Here is a 19898-nt window from a genome sequence, read left to right on the forward strand (position 1 = left end):
GTGTAGAATGATGAGCACGACCACGAGTATGTTGATGTGTCGCTCTTGTTCCTTTTCCAGTCCAGTTGGGGTTCCATTATGAGTTGCCGTTAGTCGTTATCCAAGTTTCCGGGTCCGTTAGAGCATATGCTCAGAAGAGGCTCAGGTGTCAGTGGAGGGGGGGGGGGTTGGTGTTACTGAGCAACTGGCGAAAAACTGCAAGTGTCCTGCTTGATACGGATTTGAGACCACTGTGCACAGTTCATATTTTTTATTTGAAAAGTAAAATTATTGAATACAGAATTTCCAGCTCAAAACAGTGATGTAGTGATCAACAAAACTTAATTTCAAGGTTTTTGGTCGTGAGTTGTTTTTGCTCATAACTCGATATTTCTATGCTAAATCATCAGAAATAGATCTTATCCATGGTTTAAAATTTAGAGTTGGTATCTTTATCGAAGTTGTTCATACGGTGGACGCAAGTCTTTCATTCAAATAATCTCAAATTAGATTTTTTTGGTGCTGTACACACTCAATCCCGAATTCAGCCAGTTCGGTACCTTATTGACGACATCAGAACTGCAGAAGTTTTTCGGTAGTTTCGGTTATCGTTTTCACTGAGGCTCAGTACACGAACTAAAAAAAACCGTGCGAAAGGTAAACAATTCATTTTTGTGGTGTTCAGCTGTTCCGATTTCGTCAAATTACTGAACTCAAAATTAGGTGTGAAGTATTGTTTATTTGATTTGATATAATCAGCACATCAAAAATATAAAATTTTGGTGTTTTCTGATAATATATTTATCTGAGCAGATTACCCAAATAACATTTATCAAACCAATTAGTCTTGAATAGGATTTAATAATTGTCATAAAACCTTATACCTCTTGTTTTGATTTTATGATGGTTCTAGTCTATTTGACTACAAAATTGTTACTTGGGTAGGCTAGTAATGAAGCTATCACTAAGAAATTATCCGAACAGATGATGCTTGGTGAAAAAACTACTGTTGCTAATGTCTTAATTCAGTGAAGATATAAAAATCGCATCTTCAACCAAATCGTTCGAGTGTAGTCCATGTATCGAAAAGATTTCCAGATATAATATATGATTATATAATTTATGTCACGGATATTCTGCTCTACGTTCAAAGAGGTTCAAAATAATTCGCACGTTTTCATCTATAAAAATCCATAGATTTCTATTACGATTCCTATTAGATCTAATTTTGTAATCTTTCCGAGAATCCTGTTGGGATTCGTCCCTGGATTTCTCTTGAAATTCCTCCTGGTTTTCCACTCAGGATTCTTCCTCGAATCCTTCCGAGTATTCCACCGGGGTTCCTTCTCGATTTCTCACGGCATTTCTTCATGAATTTCTCCTGGGATTTCTTTAAAACTGCGTTATGAGATTCATTCAATGAGGAATCCTTAAGATTTTATCAGGGATTCCTCGAGGGATGCCTTCAGATATGCACGTCATTTCATCAGGATTCCCTTTCGGGCTTCATTTGTTGATTCCTCCCGGATTCCCACAGGGATTTCTCAAGGTTTTTTTTTTCTGGCTCTTTCCGGTATACCTTTAGTGATTTCATTATTGATTTTTCCAGGTTTCTTTAAGTAAATGCTCTCAAGAGTCAAGAGTCTTTCTAGCCTCCTTCCGGTATTCTTTCAGGTATTCCTCCCGGAATTAATTTTGAGATTGCTTTGAGATTTTTTCAGGAATTTCTTCAGAGATTTCTTTCGGGATTCCTTCATTAGATTCTCACGTGGTTTCTGTAGAGATGTTTCTTGGAAATTTCTACTTTTTTATCTGTATTAACGAGATTTTTAGTCCTAGGCTAGCTAGTTCATCGCGGGACCCACGCTTTACTTCGCTTCCGAAGAAAGAACTCACATTTTGCGAGTTTGTCGGGAGTGGGATTCGATCCCAGGTCCTCGGCGTGATAGTCAAGTGTTCCAACCATCACACCAGATCCGCTCCCGGAAATTTCTACTGATTTCCGTTAAGAATTACTCCAGAGATGCCATCAGGGATTACCCCCAGGATTTCTGCAGAGATTTCTCCCAGGATTTATACATTTGTTTCTTTCGAGGTTGTTTTTCTTTTATTGATCCTACCCGGCTTTCTTTAGAAATTTCTTCTTGGACTCCTTCAGGGATTATGGAATTTCTGAAGAAAAATTCCTACCGGCATTCCTTTATTGATTAATCTCAGGATTCTTTTAGGGAATTATTCCTGGCATATTTTCCGGCAATCCATCAGAGATTTATCCAGAACTCTTGTCACAAAATATTTAGGAATTAATCCCAGGTTTCCTTCCGCCTTCAGGAGGAATTACTGCAGGACAAATGCCTTCTGGAATTCTTCCAAGAGGAATTTCTCCATGAATTCCTCCAGGGGAGCATCCATTAAGTACGTCCCTCTAAAATTAGGAATTTTCAACCCCCCTCCCTCCTTCGTCCGGGTTTTCCTATACTTTAGACATTTTTTGTCACACTTTCACAAGCCCCCTTTCCGCTTTCAAAGCGTGACGTACTTTATGGACGGCCCCCAGATGGAGCTCACTTTGTCGGAGATTGTTTCAAGAGAAGTTCTTTTAGGAATCTTGGGATTCCTGTAGTCTAGATATTTCAGAGATTCCTCCAAGAGTTTCATCAGTGATATCTCCAGAAGTTTCATCAGGGATTTTCCCGAGAGTGATTCCTCCAGGAGTTTCATCAAGTAAAACCTCAAGAGGTTTCTCTGAGATATCGGTCCGATTGTTTTCAAGAAGCCACATTTTGCCAAGAAATTAATTCAAAAGTTCTTTTTTGAGTGAGTGTAATCAGTTTCGTATCTTTTAATTCCGTCCTAATTGCTTATCCTTTGACAGATACGCGCATTTCGACTACCACTTGTAATCTTCCTCAGTGTCAGTTAGTGGATAACTGACACTGAGGAAGATTACAAGTGGTAGTCGAAATACGCGTATCTGTAAAAGGATAAGCAATTAGGGCGGAATAAAAAGGTACGGAACTGATTACACTCATTCAAAGAGGGTAAGCGGTCTAAGGGTTCGAAAAGTCGGTACAAGATCAAAAGTTTCTCCTAAAATCTCTCTAAAAGTTTTTCTTGACATTTTTTAGAAACGCAACAGTTTTAGAGTCATTCGGAGAAATCCTCCAAGAGTTCTTTTAGAATTGCTTCCAGTATTATATCAGTTATTCTTCCAAGAACTAAGCCGAGAGATTTTTTTGGCAGGTCCTCTAGGTATTCGTTTCAGACTTTCTGTAGGAATGTCTTTGAAAAATTTCCAAAGGAACTCTTGGTGGAAATCCTGGATGATTTGTTGAAAGAACTTCGGGAGAAAGTTGTGGAGAAACTATTAGAAAAACATCCTGAAGGCAAGCGTAGGAACTTCTCAATAAACTACTACTCCTTGAGAAGGCACTGGTGGAGAAAATTCTTTAGTATTTTATTACATAACTCCTGGGGATACACAGATATTCCTGAAGGAACTTTTGACTTAGGCTTTCCACGAAGCAGCACGAAAAAAATCCATTTTTTTTTAATTTTGCATTTTTGATTTACATAAAATTTTGCACAGCTGTTCTAATCAATATAAATAACCATTTTTTCATATTAAAACTTTTTATTGAGTCTCGACTAACTTTCAAATAGGGTCTATGAAAAAATGGAACACATGCAAATGAAAAATCATATCTCTGAAACTGCTTGTTTGATCGGAAAACTGTCTTCGGCAAAGTTGTAGATTAATAAATGGTGGCTCTCAGAAAAATACACATTGAAAAATTTATTTAGTTTTTCTTCTAAAAAACTGAATTTTGTTACTCAAAATTAAATATCTCAAAAAGCTATTTTTTTACCTTCGTGATATTTTGTGAGAATAAAGTTCATTCTGTTAGCTACCATCTGTAGAAATTTCATAATGGTAAAAAAATGTACAAAAAAGTTATGGCACTTTGAACATTTTCGGTTGTGTGTTTTTTAGAGTGTATGACGAATTCACGCAAACTCGCCGTAGGGGTTTGGCAAAACTGTCTCAGAATCCGATGGAATTTCTTAGCTTTAAAGACTATGTATTTTAAAGCAAGATTGCATACGTTGTTTTTTTATTTATCTAGACTAATATTTGAAAAGGGCTAAAGTATTTGACCGTTTTTTACTCAATATAACTTAAAAATGACATTACCTACAAAAAAGTTATGTATGGGTGACTTTTAGATAATCATGTGAACTTTCATAACATTGAAAAATGTCAATACGCTTTAAAAGTCAAAAAAATGCAAATAAGAAAAATTATTTCAATTTGCAAAACATGACATTTTTGTAATTATTGAAAATTTTACCATATATCGCAAGATGGGCACTTTTGAAGAAAAGCATTTCTGAGGTACCGTGATTTCGGATAAAATTGATCAGTGAGGTGAAATTGACCGACGTGATGGTCATTTTCATTTGTTAAAAATATTGCTTTAAACTTAAAAGAATTTGTAGAAAATGACCATCATCCGGCTAAAGGATTATTGAATGATGAGTTACATGTTTTACAGTCAATTAGTCACATATTTCTGTATTAAATTCAATAGTTTCCGTAATTGCGTGTTTGGCGAATCTCAAATACCCTTTCAAACTTTTGTTACCGTGGCTGTATCGCACATGTAATGAATATTTGAATGGATGCATTTAGCTGCCAAGTATTTGCTAAACACGATTTCATAATCAAAAATTTTATAAATATTCAAATTTATACATAAAATTGCACTTTTCCGGAAGTAATCACTTTTTCAGTATGAAAAGTACATACTTCAAGGCGTTTTCATGAAATTTATTAAATTTAAAACTTGAATAATTAAAGATTGAGAAAACTCGTTAAAGTCTTGCGCAGCATTTCGCATTCTGGGGTTGTTAATTCAGGTGGAAAACACATGGCACATGCAAAGGTATTTCATTTACTGATCAATTTCATCCCGAGAGCAAAATTATTGATTTTTTATTTTAAATGATATTTACCTATTGTAATAAAATGATTTGTAGTAAAAGTTTCAATCTCGTTAACTGATGAGAATCGTGGTCGTACTTGTTTATTGCTTTGAGTTTGACTTTCTTTGGGTCTAATTTGGTCAATCAAAAATAACTATATGTTTTCTTAACCCGACGTTTTGGTTCTTATTTGACCTTTTTCAAGGATTCTGTAATGTTTGAATTTGACCATATCGCTGCATTCGAAATCACGGTAGCATTAGTAGAAAACTTTTGACAGCTCTCCCCTCTTAAATTATATTCTCTCATACCTAATAGAAGGCTCCTAGCAATATCAGAAACTTCCCCTAAAATGCTACGTCTTTAATGGACGGTTCCTAACAACAAATACTTCATGTCATCATTTTGCGTGTTTCTCTTCGGTAGAAAACAAAAGTTTTTATCCAGGGCGTTTTTTACAGATATTTTCATATATTAAATTAAACATAGCTCCATATGTTTGATTCACAAGTCTATCTAATGCAAAGCATTTATTTTATTCTCTTATGAATAAGAAAACTTTTAAGTTGAAATTCGACTTCTGGTTGATGTTCTGAATTTCTGTGTAACAGATCTGGTGTTCTGGTTCAAAAGAGAATCCTAAATTATATTCTTTGTATTGGATAGATTTATAATTGAAACATGTAAAGCTATGTTCAATATCAATATGTGAAAATCCACGTATAAAAATACCCAAAAATTGGTTTGACTCAAAAAAAAAAACATTTTGTGTTGGGTTAGATTTAGATAATAGCAATTTAATTACTTTGATCCATTTTGAATTCTATTCTTAATGGTTGGTGTGGGGTTTGGTTCTCCGAAATTTCGCAAATGGGCATGTATTCCAAGTTGACTTCAATTTATTTTTTAACTTTTTTTAGCGTGTTCGTTTTTTCATTATTCCAATTTTTTACTTGAAAGTTCACACAATTTCCTTAAAGTCACACATACCACACTTTTTTGTAGGTCATGTTATTTTTAAGTTGTATTGGTATAAAAAAATAGTCAAAAACTTAAGCCCTTTTCAAATATTAGTGTAGATAAATTAAAAAAAAAACAACAAAGTATGCAACGTTGCTTTAAAGTACATAGTCTTCATACCTACACAATTCCATTGAAATCTGAGAGGGTGCTGCCAACCCCAAAATCTAGTTTGCGGGATATTCGTCATGCACTCAAAAAAACACGCAACCAAAAATGTTCAAAGTGCCGTAACTTTTTTGTACATTTTTTTACCACTATAAAAATTTTACAGATGATAGCTAACAGAATGAACTTTATTCTCACAAAAAAAACACGAAGGTAAAAAAAATAGCTTTTTGAGATATTTAATTTTTAGTAAAAAAAATCAGTTTTTTCAGAAGAAAAACTAAATAAATTTTTCAATGTGTATTTTTCTGAGAGCCGCCATATATTATTCTACAACTTTGCTGGAGACACCTTTCCGATCGAACAAGCCGTTTCCGTGTTATAATTTTTTATTTGCTTGTGTTCCATTTTTTCATAGGCCCTATTTGAAAGTTAGTCGAGACAAAATATGAACTTTTGATATGAAAAAATGGTTTCTCACATGAAAAGGAATAGTATACAAAAATATCAAGTAGATTAAAAAACATCGATTAAAATGGATTCGTGCTGGTCCGTGGAAAGCCTCATTATTTGCAGTTTACCGTTACTAAGAGTCAGAGATCAGTCCCAAATATTAGTCCCAAGTCTCGGACGGGAAGGAGGCAATCCTCATAACAGCAGCGGTCTTGGAGGACATCTCAGTACGATCATACTTCAGTTAGTACGGTAAATGTAAAAAAAAAACTCTAAATCGTGAACCACTCTATTTAATAGAGTATCACCGTGAAAAGCGGAATATTTAAATGGCGATTGTGCCATTAGTCAGGGCACCGAGAGCGAGGGCAGATCACCCATTATTATGCATACGACGGTCGCCGCGTACAGAATACAATGGTGGTAGGTAGCAGCAGTTCTCCCATCATGAGTAGCATGAAACCATGCAGAAGAATGGTAGGTTTTCCGCTGCTGCTGCTGCAGGGATTCTATGATGAGAAAATTCAACAACAGCAAGTGCTGCCCTAACCGAGTGTTGTATACGTGTTGCTGATGGTTGGGCGCGGAGGTATGTGGCATGTCGCGTGCAGAGGCTACTGGTGGATGGCGCGCGGTTTTGCAGTGCCGAATTGATGATGATGCTGTGTGTCGCCGCTGCCGCGCCGCTGTTGTCGGTCGTCGAGGTTGAAGAGAGCGTGAAAAAAAAAAACGGTGATCGCAACCAGATTAGTATGTGGGTGGCATTCAGGTGATGAAAAAGCCATTTTTTTCGTTTAAGCGGAACGGTGTTCTTGTGAACTAGGGGGAAAAACTGACGCGGATCAGTGCTGATGCGGCATTGCAATCGATTGAAAGTGAATTTTGTGAGGATTGCACAGAGTTCTAAAGTGGTTTTTGAATGGAGAAATCTGAGAGTTATGTAGAATGCTGATGTTAGTTTAAGTCGGTTGACAGAGTGCTAAGTGATCATCGTTCCATTGAGGTTGCAGTTTTCCGAGCGTTATGAAATAATTAAATAGTGGCAGAACTTCGTGCAGATATAGCAGTTAAATAACAAAACGATGAGCAAAACAGCAATGAAGGTAAGAGCATAATTTATTTCTTTGAAAATACACACTATTTGGATTTTGGAAGTAAGTGTAATCTGTAAAACTTAAATTTGCGAAGTGATAAAAGTGAATTATTGTGATAACAAAAAGTCATGCTAAGCATAGTTGATAACTGGCGGTGGGTTGTTTGGGATGTTTTACGGTTTCAATCTGCTCCCCCAGAGTTAACATTCGTGCAGAAAATTCAGTATAAAACGCTTTCTGACGAATGGAATTTTCGGCTGCATCGCTATTTTGAAACTGCGACTCAATTTGGATGTAAGTATGAATGTAGGTATATTCCAAGTAACAATGGATAGTGAACAGTGAGAGTATTAGCTGAACATGGGCTGGATAAAGGTGCCAGTAGCTGAAAACAATGACAGCTGAATATTGGTCTGAAGAATGGCTTGTTCAGCCTCTAGCTGTGTGTGGTGTAGATGCTAAGATGGGTGGCAATAAATCAGCTTGTTCGAGTTCAATTCCTTGTTTTTCCCATGGATTAATGCAAACATTCCAATTCAGTCTGTTGATGTAAATTCACGGTGAAAACACAGTCCTTGGAGTTGCTGAACTACGCAGGTTCGTAGCTACAAATTTATTTGAAATATAGTACATATTCAAACTCTATTTTATAATTTACTTGCATTTCTGTATCATATGGGTGATTTCCCGAACTTGGTACCTCTAGAGAATCCGGTCAATTTTTGTTCGGATGTGTTTGTTCAAAGCCTAGCTTACGACATGTCAAACTCCAAGCATGTTGCTGAATAACATTTGGATAATCTTCAGGTACAGCCTTTGTTTGGGTTTTGTTTATACAAATTTCGAGAAATTATAAGGCATTGTGTTGTGTACCAAAGCGTTTACAAAAATATTGTTATTCAGCTTCAGCAAAAATGGTCAAAAACAAATAAATTGCATTTTTTTTTCAATTTGCACGAGTGTTTATAATCGGCACTTATACTATGAACAACTATTATGAAATAATAATTACACAAAAGTTGAGCTAAATCAAGATTGTAACTCGAGACCCGATTGCCAGCCGTTTGCCTTCCTATCTGCGCCATCCTATTGTTAACAACTTAACAACACATTAATTCGTGGCCGAGCGGTTAGCGGTGTAAGTCATTTAGTGTCTCGTAATCCTCAAAGTGTGGGTTCGTTTCCCGCTCCAGTCGGGGAAAACTTTTCGTCAAACGAAAAACGCTCCACTTGATCACTAGTTTTTATATGTGTTGTCCGTTGTCCAATGTTAGTAATGTTCAGTCTGTAGAGGCTGCCAGGTCGATTGTCTTTTTTTTTTCAATTCAACTGTTGTTTAGTAAAAAAACACGTGTTTTTCATTCTTTTTTTGAGTCGATGTAAGAAGTGAAACGAAAGTTCTTATTTGACTTGTGAAAAATACATAATACAGATACGTGTGCTTATTTTTAATCTAATCTAATCTAATCTAATCTAATCTAATCTAATCTAGTGCTTGCACAGCCAGTATTGAAAAGCATCCTGGAAATACCAAAATTACTTCTAATATTTTCTTGTCATCATTAATATTTGCAGCATATTAGGTATGATGTGATACAATTATTAAAACGGAAAGGCCCACTGCGCAGACTAATGGTTTCAAAGATAATTCAAAAAAATGTGGCAACCAGATTATCCACGTATGAATAACATGGTTGACACAAGTTTTAGGATTGGAGGATTGATGAAACGGGGACAACCGTACCAACCGTTTCTTTATCGAGGGAATATGGATTGGGTACACGATCGTTGGGAGTGGTAAAGCTAAGAAGGTTAATACGCACTCCATTGGAATGCCTACTCCTGGGATGGAACACAGTTATTTGATCTGTGTCCGGGCTCGAAAGCCTTGGCTTAACCCGAGCAGGAATAAATAACTGCCACATAACTGGAGCATACCAAAGTCAGGTATCATACCAAGACAAGGTATTGGTCGGTTGTCCAGATATTGGAAATAACTTATTTTGGTATTTTGTAGGTATTGATACAATACCTCAACGAGTTATTGGTTTGGTGTTGAGGACTGCTTGAGGAATTATTCAATTATGGAAAAATCGTTATTTGTATGGACAAATCGCCAATTATTATTCAGGTATTGCCATACCTGATGTCATTATTCACGCGTTATGCACAGAATTGTTATTTCAGGTATTTTACCTCTTATGCAGGCAAGGGCGTAGCCAGCTTTTCGGTCAGAGGGGGGCAAGAACCCTTAGAAAATTTATACGCAAAACGATGAAATTGAATTTATTAACATTATATTCTAAAAGCATTAGCAGTCATGCTGTTGTATATTGTACAATGCTTTGTAAAAGCTCGCCTGATCGACACAAATCAACGTGGTGCTGGTAGCGATAACCACCCTAATATTTATTTTTTTTTTTTTATATCTATATTAACGAGATTTTTAGCCCTGGGCTAGTTCATCTCGGGACCCACGCTTTACTTCCCTTCCGAAGGAAGAACTCACATTTTGCGAGTTTGTCGGGAGTGGGATTCGATCCCAGGTCCTCGGCGTGATAGTCAAGTGTTCTAACCATCACACCAGGTCCGTTCCACTGACCACCCTAATAAACAAACACCATACACGGACCGTACTGTAAACGGTTCAACAATCATACTATATTTACTAGGTTTGATCACCGCATGACTTTAACATAGTTAATTTTAATTGGCTTTTTTTCGGTGATATGAATACTACTTGAAGTGAGAGTACAGCATACTGGTCAAATTGTATCCCGAATGGGTGGGTAAGCACATCTTATGATTATCGTTTATGCGGGCAATTTCTGGAAGATCAAGAATTTTTATTCACTCGTGAATTATTTTGCAATAGTTTTTTCTGTTAAACATTATTAAAAAATTAAAGCTGAACTATTTTGAAAATTACGATCGCTTTTGAGGATTCACCTAGAATTTCCTGGTTCCTGTATGCATTCTTTTTTAATTATCTGCCAATATTATTCACTGGAGGAATTCCTCCTAAAATTCTTGATGTATTTCAAAATAAAAAATACCTGGAGAAGTTCTTGGGAACATACATCTATGAAAAGATGATTGAAGGATTTCTGAAATTTCCGACGGAACTCCTGAATAAATTTTTGGAGAGAACCTGAGAGGAATTTCTGAAGAATTCCCGGACCAATCCCTGGAAGAATCCCCGAAGCAATCCCTGAAATCCTAGATAAATTTCTGGAGCATTCCTAGGAGAAAATTCAGGAGAGATTCCTAGAAAAAATCAGAAGGAAGGAATTCCTGAAGTAAATCTTAGAGAAATTTCTGGAGGAATTCTTGGAGAAACCCCTGAATAACTTTCTAGGAAAATCTATAGAGAGAATCCTGGAGGAATGCTTGGAGGCGTTATACCTAGAGATATTCTTAGATGAATTCTTGGAGGAACCCCTGAAAGAACTTCTGGAGGAATTCTTGGTGAAATCTCCAAAGGAATTCTGTGAGGAATTGCTGGAGAATTTTCTGAAAAAAAAAAAACCTTAAAGAAATTCCAGAAGCATTTTCTGGAAGAATCCTTAGAGGAATTTCTAGATGATTTTCTGGTGGATTTTCTGGGAATATCCCTGGAGAAATTCGTGGAGAAATCCCTGGAAATCTCTGGATGAGTTCCTGGAGAATCCGTATAAAATTCCGGAAAGAATCTTTGAAGAAATCCCTAGAGGATTTGCTAGAGGAATTGCTGACATAATTTCTGAAGGATATCCAGGAGCAATTCCTGGATAAATTACTGGAGAAATTCCTGGGGTATTTCCTGGAGGGATGAATTCCTGGTGAAGTTCCTGGAGAAATTCCTGGAGGAATGCCTGGACGAATTCCTAGAGGTTTTCCTGTGGGAATTGCTGCAGGAATCTCTAGAGGAATTCTTGATTGATATGATTGATTTGTCTTTATTAAAGAGACTTTCAGCCCTTGGCTTCAGAGGAGTTCTTGAAAGAATTACTGGATGAGTTTCTAGAGGAATCTCCAGAAGAATTCTTGGGGATTTCTATATATATTATTTTTGCCATTTCTGAAAAATCCCTAAAATCCTTGAGGAATTTCTAGCGGAATTTATGGAGGAATTCCTGGATAAGTCCTCGAAGGAATTCCTGGTGGAATCCCTAAGGAAATTTTTGAAGAAATTTGTGGAGAAATCCCTGAAGAAATCTCTGGAGGAACTCCTGGAGGAATACCTGGAGGAATCCCTGAAAAATTCCTGGAGAATTTCCTGGAAGAATTTCTGAAGAAACCCCTAGAGGATATCCTGGAGAAATCCTTGGAGAAACTTCTGGAGGATTTCCTGAAGGAATCTTCGAAGGATTTTCTGGAGGAATCCCTGGGAAAATCCTTGAAAAATTCATGGGGAAATCTCTAGAGGAATCCCTGAAGCAATTCCTGATGAAATCTCTGAAGAAATGCCTGTAGGAATCTCTAGAGGAATTGCTGACATTATTTCTGAAGGATGTCCAGGACCAAATCCTGGAGGAGTTCGTGAAGAAATTCCTGGGGTAATTCCTGAAGGAATTCCTGGAGGGGTTCCTGGATAAATTCCTGGATAAAATCTTGTAGGAATTTGTTAGAAGCATTCCTGTGGGAATTGCTGGAGTCCATGATGAAATTCCTGGAGAAATCTCTAGAGAAATTTTTGAAACAATTACTAGATGAATTTCTAGACAAAACTACAGAAGAATTGTGGGAGATTCATATTTCTATTTCTATTATTTTTCTATTGCTGAAAAAAATCCCTTGAGAAAATCTTGGAGGAATTTCTAGTGGAATTTCTGGAGGAATTCCTCGATAAATCCTCGCAAAAAAAAAAATCTGAATGAATCCCTGGGAGAATCCTTGAAGAAATTTGTGAAGAAATCCCTGGAGGAATCCCTAGAGAAATTTCTTCAGGAACTTCCTGGAAGATTTTCTGAAAAAAAATCACTAGAGGATTTGCTGGAAGAATCCTTAGAGGAACTTCTGGAGGATTTCCTGGAGAAATCTTCGAAAGATTTCCTGGAGTAATCCCTGGAGAAATTCGTGGAGAAACCCCTGAAGCAATTCATTAAGAATTCTCAGGAGAAATTCCTGGAGAAATGCCTGGAGGAATTTGAAAAAAATCCTGAGGGTATTCCAAGAGGAATTTCTAAAAAAATCCCCGGATGATTTTTTGGAAAAATCCCTGGAAAAATTGTTGATATGATAACTGATAAATGTTGAGGAGCAATTTCTAGAGAAATTACAGGAGGAATTCCTGAAGAAATTTTGGGGTAGTTCCTAGAGAATTTCCTGGAGGAATTCCTGCATAAAATTCTGGAGGTATGCCTGAAGGAATTCCTTAAGATTTTCCTTTGGGAATTGCTGAGGCTGGAGGAATCTCTAGAGGAATTCTTGCGAAAATTACTGGATGAATTTCTGGGGGAATCTAATGGGAGAAAAAAAAAAACCCTAAGAAATTCCTGGAGGAATTTCTAGAGCAATTTCTGGAGAAATCCTCGAAGGAACTTCTGAAGGAATCCTTGGAGAAATTTGAGGAGAAATCCCTGGAAAAATCCCTAATGAAGTTCCTGGATGAATTTGAGCGGAATTCCTGGAGGCAGATCTAAAAGAATTCTTAGAGGAACTCCTGGAAAAAATCCATAAGGTATTCCTAGAGAAAATCCTGGAAGAATTTCTGAAGCAATCCTTGAAGGATTTCCTGGAGAAATTTCTGGATGAATGCTGACATAATATATGAAGAAATTCCTTGATTAATTCCTGGTAATGTTCCTGAAGGAGTCTCTGAAGAAATTCCAGAAGTAATTTCTAGGGGAGTTTCTAGAAAAGACCCTGGATTAAATCCTGAAGGAATGCCTGCATGCATTTCTGGAGGAATCCCAGAAAGAATTGCTGAAACAATCCCAGGAGAAACTTCTGGAAGAACTACTGGGAAATTTCGGGAGGAATTTCTGGAGGAATCCCTAAAGTAATTTCTGGAGGAATATCTGGTAGAATTCCTGGAGGAATTGCTGAAACAATTCCTGGAGAAATCTCTGCAAGAATCCAAGGAAGTATCATTGGGAGAATACCTAGGAGAGTTCCTGGTGGAATTCTTAGAGGATTCCCTGAAGTAATTACTGGAGAAATATTTGGAGGAATTCCTGTAAGAGTCTCTGGGGAAAAAATCCTTGGAGGAATACCTTGAGGAATTCCTGGCTAAATTTCTGTAGGAAAGTCTGGTGGAGTTCTTGGAAGAATCCCGGAAGCAGTTACTGGAGGAATGGCTGGAGGAAGTCCTGAAGTCCTGAATACATTGAGGAAACCCTGGAGGATTTCTTGGAATCTCTGAAAAAAAATCTTGTATGAATTCTTGGAGGGATCTCAGGAGGATATCTCAGGAGGAATACATGTAGGAATTCCTGAAGGAATTCATTGTTGAATCCCTGGAAATTCCTGAAGAAATTCTTGGATGAATTTCTTAAGGAATACGTAGAGGAATACCAGGAATAATTCTGGAAGAAATCGAAGATGGAATTCTTGGAGAAATTCTGAAGCATTCCTAAGAAGAGTTTTTGAAGAAACTTTAGAAGGAATCCCCGAAGCAATTTTAAGTGGAATTCCTAAGTGAGTCCCTAAACAGCTCCTGTGGGAAGTACTGGATTGATTCATTAATAATTACACTACTAATTTCCATTTTTAACATACTTTTCCGTTTTCATGAAGGTTTCGTGAATGTTATGATCCCTATATAGTGCAGGCAGCTTTTTTATCACTCATTCTCCTCGATAAACACGAGAAATAGCGGGACGTAAAAAGGGGCACTATTTCATGAACTTATTAACCCGCCCCAGGTTCACCATTATGTCTTACAAATGGTCTACGTAAAATTTATGGGTAACCCATTGAGACGATAAAGGGAAACCTAACCCTAATAATTTATCAAAACATAACTCACAGCAGTAACGCTGCTTGTTGGCAAATTATTTAATTTTTCTGATGGAGGCACGTCCCGTATGCAATGTGTGGTCTGGCAAGCTGATGCGATGGGCATTGGAGTGGAAAATTATGCAAACTTTTGTTTCTCTTTTTTTCCTGGATATCCAATACCCGTTGCTTGCTAGAGCGGGACAATTGACATTTTTCCGAGTGCCAGCTATAGCAAAAAGACGATTGTATCCCACCTGCTCCATTCTGGGGTCTTTAAATCATTTCTCCAGATCTGCATTCGATTAATTCCGAGCCTGCTTCCGAGTTGTTCACCTTACTACTACAACAAAATCCGTAACCCGAACAATAGAAAGAATGGAACTTTTTTTTTCCACTGCCCCACTTGGTCTGTCTGTTCGATGCTGCGGCGGCCCGGGGGGAATTTCCGTGAGCTGTTTCCGATGTTCCGCGGTGTGTAATTTCCAGAAGGTAGGTGGAATATAAAAGGTGCGCTGCGCACACCACCATTATGATGAGCATCGCGCGTTCGGCTTTCCATTCCCACTGCCCTCGTTCAAAGCAGAACAATTTGCCCCCATGTCTGTCCGGTGCCAGCGGGACTGGTTCCCGATAATTTTGCGTAGAGTTTGCAAATGAAACGGCCGCGGCCGGTAAGCGAATTTTATATTTGCGATCAGTTTTGAGATCTACGCATCATTTAAGTCACCCGTTCGAGGCCCGCCTCGCCCTGGTAGCAGATCCCGGGCAGCTCGGCACGCTTGAAATCACAATTAAGCCTATTTACCGGTTCAATGCCCCCTCCACGCTGTTATAAGATTATTATTGGCTGTTTTCCCAACGGCGGCGTCGGTTCCATGGTCTAGAAGTGCCCCGCCCGGCGCTAAAGCTCATCATCCGTCCACCGGCCTCCGCCGCCGCCGCCCTCTTCTGCGGGCACGTCTCGGCTGGCTTGATCTCATTCTTCCGGAGACGGGCCTTCTTGTTGAACGGTTGCCTGCCTGGAGTTACCCAAGTCAGTTGGATGTGAGGGTAGGTAATGATCATTTGTAATTTAGCGGGCGCATCGGTTTTTTCCTCTATTTTGCTGATTAGATTTCTGCTGGGTTGGGTTCCAACATACATCCATACATGATCCGAAGTTAATTTTATTCCAGAAGATCATGCAATATGCAGGCAGGCAGGTGTACTTGCGCACGTGTGTTCTTTAAAACCATGACGTGGGTATGAGATGGGAAAGTTCCATTTCAATTATCTTCTGTTTGTTTTGCTACTATTTTTATTAGAATTCCTTTTTGTTGGATGGAGCTGCCAAGAGTTCTGGACCAATCCGGAATTTTCCGGAGAGAAATTAATATATTTAAATTAAAGCCTTGTTAGCAGACAGACGGTTATCTAATTTGTGGAATGGAAACACGCAATAATTAGCATAGGATAGAAGCTTGGGTAAACCAAAGTTTGGTGAGTTTGAAACTGCTCATTTCAGCTGAGTCATTCAGGCCGAATTTTCATCAAGGCCTTTTTTCAAACCTGTTACACTTTGCCAGCTTTATTTGAGATTTTTCATTCTTTTAAAAATGATTTGTTATTTTGTGTTACACTGTACAAGGTCAAATATCGAAAGGCCACCCTTTGAAGTTGCACTGTTACTCTGTATGTAGTTTATTGACGGTCGAATTGCTAACTCTATAGAAAATTTGTACATTCATTTATTTATTCAACGTCAATCTCGGTAACGCGCAATGCTCACAAGATCATCAGGCACCAGTAGGCCGGCTCTAGAAGCACGTTCTCCTCCACTTGGGAAGTTTGTGCCATTCGCCAGATCATGCCCATCGTGTTCTTTGCTCTGTACGCCTTCTTGTACCAAGCGGATCAATAGTGAACTTTTTTTTTAACCTTAAGGCCGTCAGATTTCTCTGAGAATTCTTTTAGAAAGTATTCCTTTTCAATTTTTATAGAAAGAAGAGGAGGATTTTCTACATAGAATGATATCAGCGAGAATTGTTCCAGAAATTTTTCCATTTACCGGCTTTTCGGGCCCGTATGAAGTTGATCACCAATATTAACTTCTTTTCCCGATCAGCCTAGTTAGCTGTGTAGTGTCAATTCAAGGTGTTATACGGCTTTACGCTTACCGTGCCTTAGGAATGAATGGTTAGGGGGGTCTTATAAAAACCTAACCGCTAACGGAGCCTTTGGAGTACCAGGGCACCCTCCACAGTATTTGCCCTTACTGTGCTAACCGGAGCAATAGCGCGGTGGACCTTGTGTTTCTCCGAGACAATCGGCTGTCCTTCTTCAATCTCATACTTGAGGCTGAATAAGGGCGGGATTATGAAGATGTTATTAATTAGTTTAAATTTTCACCTATATGGTTTCGCATTATGCGTTTTACACAGTATATTCTGTGCATCCTCGCCTTTGGCGCACTCAAATCGATACCGATCTGACTTTATTGTTGTTGTTCTTTTTTGTGCTGTGATTGTTAAGAGTTTGCCTAGTTTGGGTAGTGGCTACGGTTAGGATAGCTCAGATCAATCTTCAGCACAAAAGAACAGCAACGATCAATCTTTGTAGACTTATGCAAAATGGTACAGCCCAAGTGGCGTTAGTCCAAGTACCTTACTTTCGTAAGGGGAATTTCTATCTAGGAAACCTTGTGAATCCGGTGTTTGCAACTTTCAGTAAAAATGAAATGGCAAACTCACGTGTCATGCCTCGAGCATGTGTGCTTGTCGACAACGCAATCGTTGCTACACTCATCTCTGAACTAACTACTAGAGATGTATGTGCTATCACAATCGATGTATCTGTTGGAAACCTCAACAGGAAATACGTTTATTGTTCGGTTTATTTACCGCATGATGAACCATCCCCTACTGATGCTTTCAAGCACGTCATTGCATACTGCACTTCAAAAGGCCTTCCGCTAATTATTGGTAGTGATGCAAATGCTCACCATATAATCTGGGGCAGCTCAGACATCAATTTGAGAGGATCCAGTTAGATGGAATACTTAAGTAGTACAGATCTTGGATTACTTAACATAGGCAACCGCCCAACCTTCATGGTATCTGCTAGAGAGGAAGTGTTAGACGTAGCGCTTTGCTCTAGCAGAATTAGTCACGAGCTGAACAATTGGCATGTGTCTGATGAAGAATCTTTATCTGACCATCGCTACATCTTGTTTGAACATGTGAATGTTATTTCGCAAACTTTGCGTTTCAGGAACCCCCGGTCAACCAACTGGGATCTCATTACCGATTTGGTTGCAGCCAAATTTCATGGATACTCACCAACAATTAATACTCCAAGTGATTTAAATGATGCCGGCTGGAAAACCCTTTGTACAAATGTTTCCAGTCTGAGTGAAGCCAGTCGATTGAACAAAATCCTTGCAAAATCTAAGGATTTTCAAGTGAACGAACTTCGTTTGCCAAATGGTGATTTCACTTCCTCTGATGAGGAAGTTTTGGAATGCTTATTCAGTACACACTTCCCCGGATGTGTGGATATTACATCTTCGGAGGAACCTGATGCCTTTTCTTGTAGTTTTGAATCTTTAGCTTCGGCTCGGAGTATCATAACTATAGAATCGATTGAATGGGCACTTAATAGTTTTGCTCTTTTCAAATCTCCAGGGGCAGATGGGATTTATCCTATTTTGCTTCAGAAGGGATTTGATCATTTCACATATGTTTTGAAACAACTACTTGTTTGCAGTTTTGCTACAGGGTATATTCCCAAATCCTGGCGGGATATTACTGTAAAGTTTATTCCGAAAGTGAGTCGTGCGTCGTATGAAGAAGCAAAGAGCTTCAGACCTATCAATTTGACCTCTTTTCTTCTGAAATGCTTAGAACGCATTGTCGATCATCACATCCGTGATGTTCATCTGGCCAATGTGCCTCTTCATGTGCACCAACATGCTTACCAATCTGGAAAGTACTGTGACTCTTTTACACAAAGTTGTTTACGAAGGCATTCGCTCAAAAGCAATCCTGCTCGGGTGTTTTCTTAGATATCGAGGGTGCCTTTGACAACGTGCTTTTCGATGCCATATTGGGAGCCGCACGGGGTCATGGTATATCTCCAATGATTTCCAGTTGGATTCACCAAATGCTCAAAAACCAACATCTCTTCTCGACATTGCGTCAAGCGGCGATTAAGAAATTGAGTGTTTGTGGATGCCCCCAAGGGGGAGCCTTATCACCACTTTTGTGGAATCTCGTAGCAGATACGCTATTGAGGCAACTCAATAATAGTGGTTTTCCTACTTATGGTTTTGCCGACGACTACCTAACAGTGTTAGTCGGTATGTGCATCAGCACCCTTTTCGACCTGATGCAAAACGTTTTTCAGGTAGTTGAGGGTTGGTGTCACCAATATGGCCTTTCGGTAAATCCGAGTAAAACATCTATTGTTCTTTTCACGGAAAAGCGAAACCGTAATGGTGTTCAATCTTTGCGTCTCTTTGATTCTGAAATCAGTGTGACTGAACAGGTAAAGTACATTGGAGTCATTCTTGATTCCAAGCTTGAGGTGTCCACTCATGTTGAGTTTAGAATCAAGAAAAATTGTATGGCCTTCGGGCAATGTCAGCGAACCTTTGGTACAACTTGGGGTCTAAAACCCAAGTATATGAAATGGACTGTTGTTCGTCCAATATTGGCTTATGGATGTCTTGTGTGGTGGCAAACGGGCGAAGTGAGAACGGTCCAATCAAAATTAGGCCATCTCCAAAGGATGTGCCTAATGGCGATGTCTGGAGCGTTCTCTTCAACTCCTACGGCAGCGCTCGAAGTTCTCTTTGACGTTGCCCCACTACACATTCATCTCAAACAAGAAGCACTTTCTTGCACTTACCGTCTATGGGTACTCGGTTTACTAGAGGAAACTCCTGTGAACCGCAGTTCAACACACACCTCGTTGTTTCCACTTTTGGTGAATTGGGACAAAGTTGTCCTTGCTCCAAGTGATCTTACAATTGCTTGTAATTTTCCATATAGGACATTTTCCACGAAATTCCCTTCCCGGGAAGAGTGGACATCTGGTTATCTGGAGAGAAGTATTTCAGACGGCATCGTATGCTACACTGATGACTCACTTCACGAAGGTCGAGCAGGTGCTTGTGTTTATTCTCGTGGGCCAAGGCTGCATCAGTCTTATTCACTTGGTAGACACTGCACTGTTTTTCAGGCCGAAATATTTGCTCTTATGTGCGGAGTGCAATCAGCACTTCAGCTGCACGTAATGGGCAAAGTAATATACTTCTGTTCAGATAGCCAGGCTGCTATTAAAGCACTTGCTTCG

At 38.7% G+C, this 19898-nt stretch overlaps 1 protein-coding gene across 1 annotated transcript in view; it reads left to right on the plus strand.

Moving 5' to 3' along the window:
• The window catches only part of LOC109420660 (villin-like protein quail), a 66932-nt gene that overhangs the window by 12626 nt on the left and 34408 nt on the right, over positions 1 to 19898 (plus strand). The window contains exon 2 of the mRNA XM_019695082.3: positions 7346 to 7649. Coding sequence (XP_019550627.2) covers positions 7629 to 7649 — 21 coding nt within the window. The 5' untranslated portion in view covers positions 7346 to 7628. The remainder of the gene's footprint in view (positions 1 to 7345; positions 7650 to 19898) is intronic.

This window comes from Aedes albopictus, chromosome 2 (genome assembly GCF_035046485.1).
Source record: "Aedes albopictus strain Foshan chromosome 2, AalbF5, whole genome shotgun sequence".
NCBI classification, from domain to species: domain Eukaryota; kingdom Metazoa; phylum Arthropoda; class Insecta; order Diptera; family Culicidae; genus Aedes; species Aedes albopictus.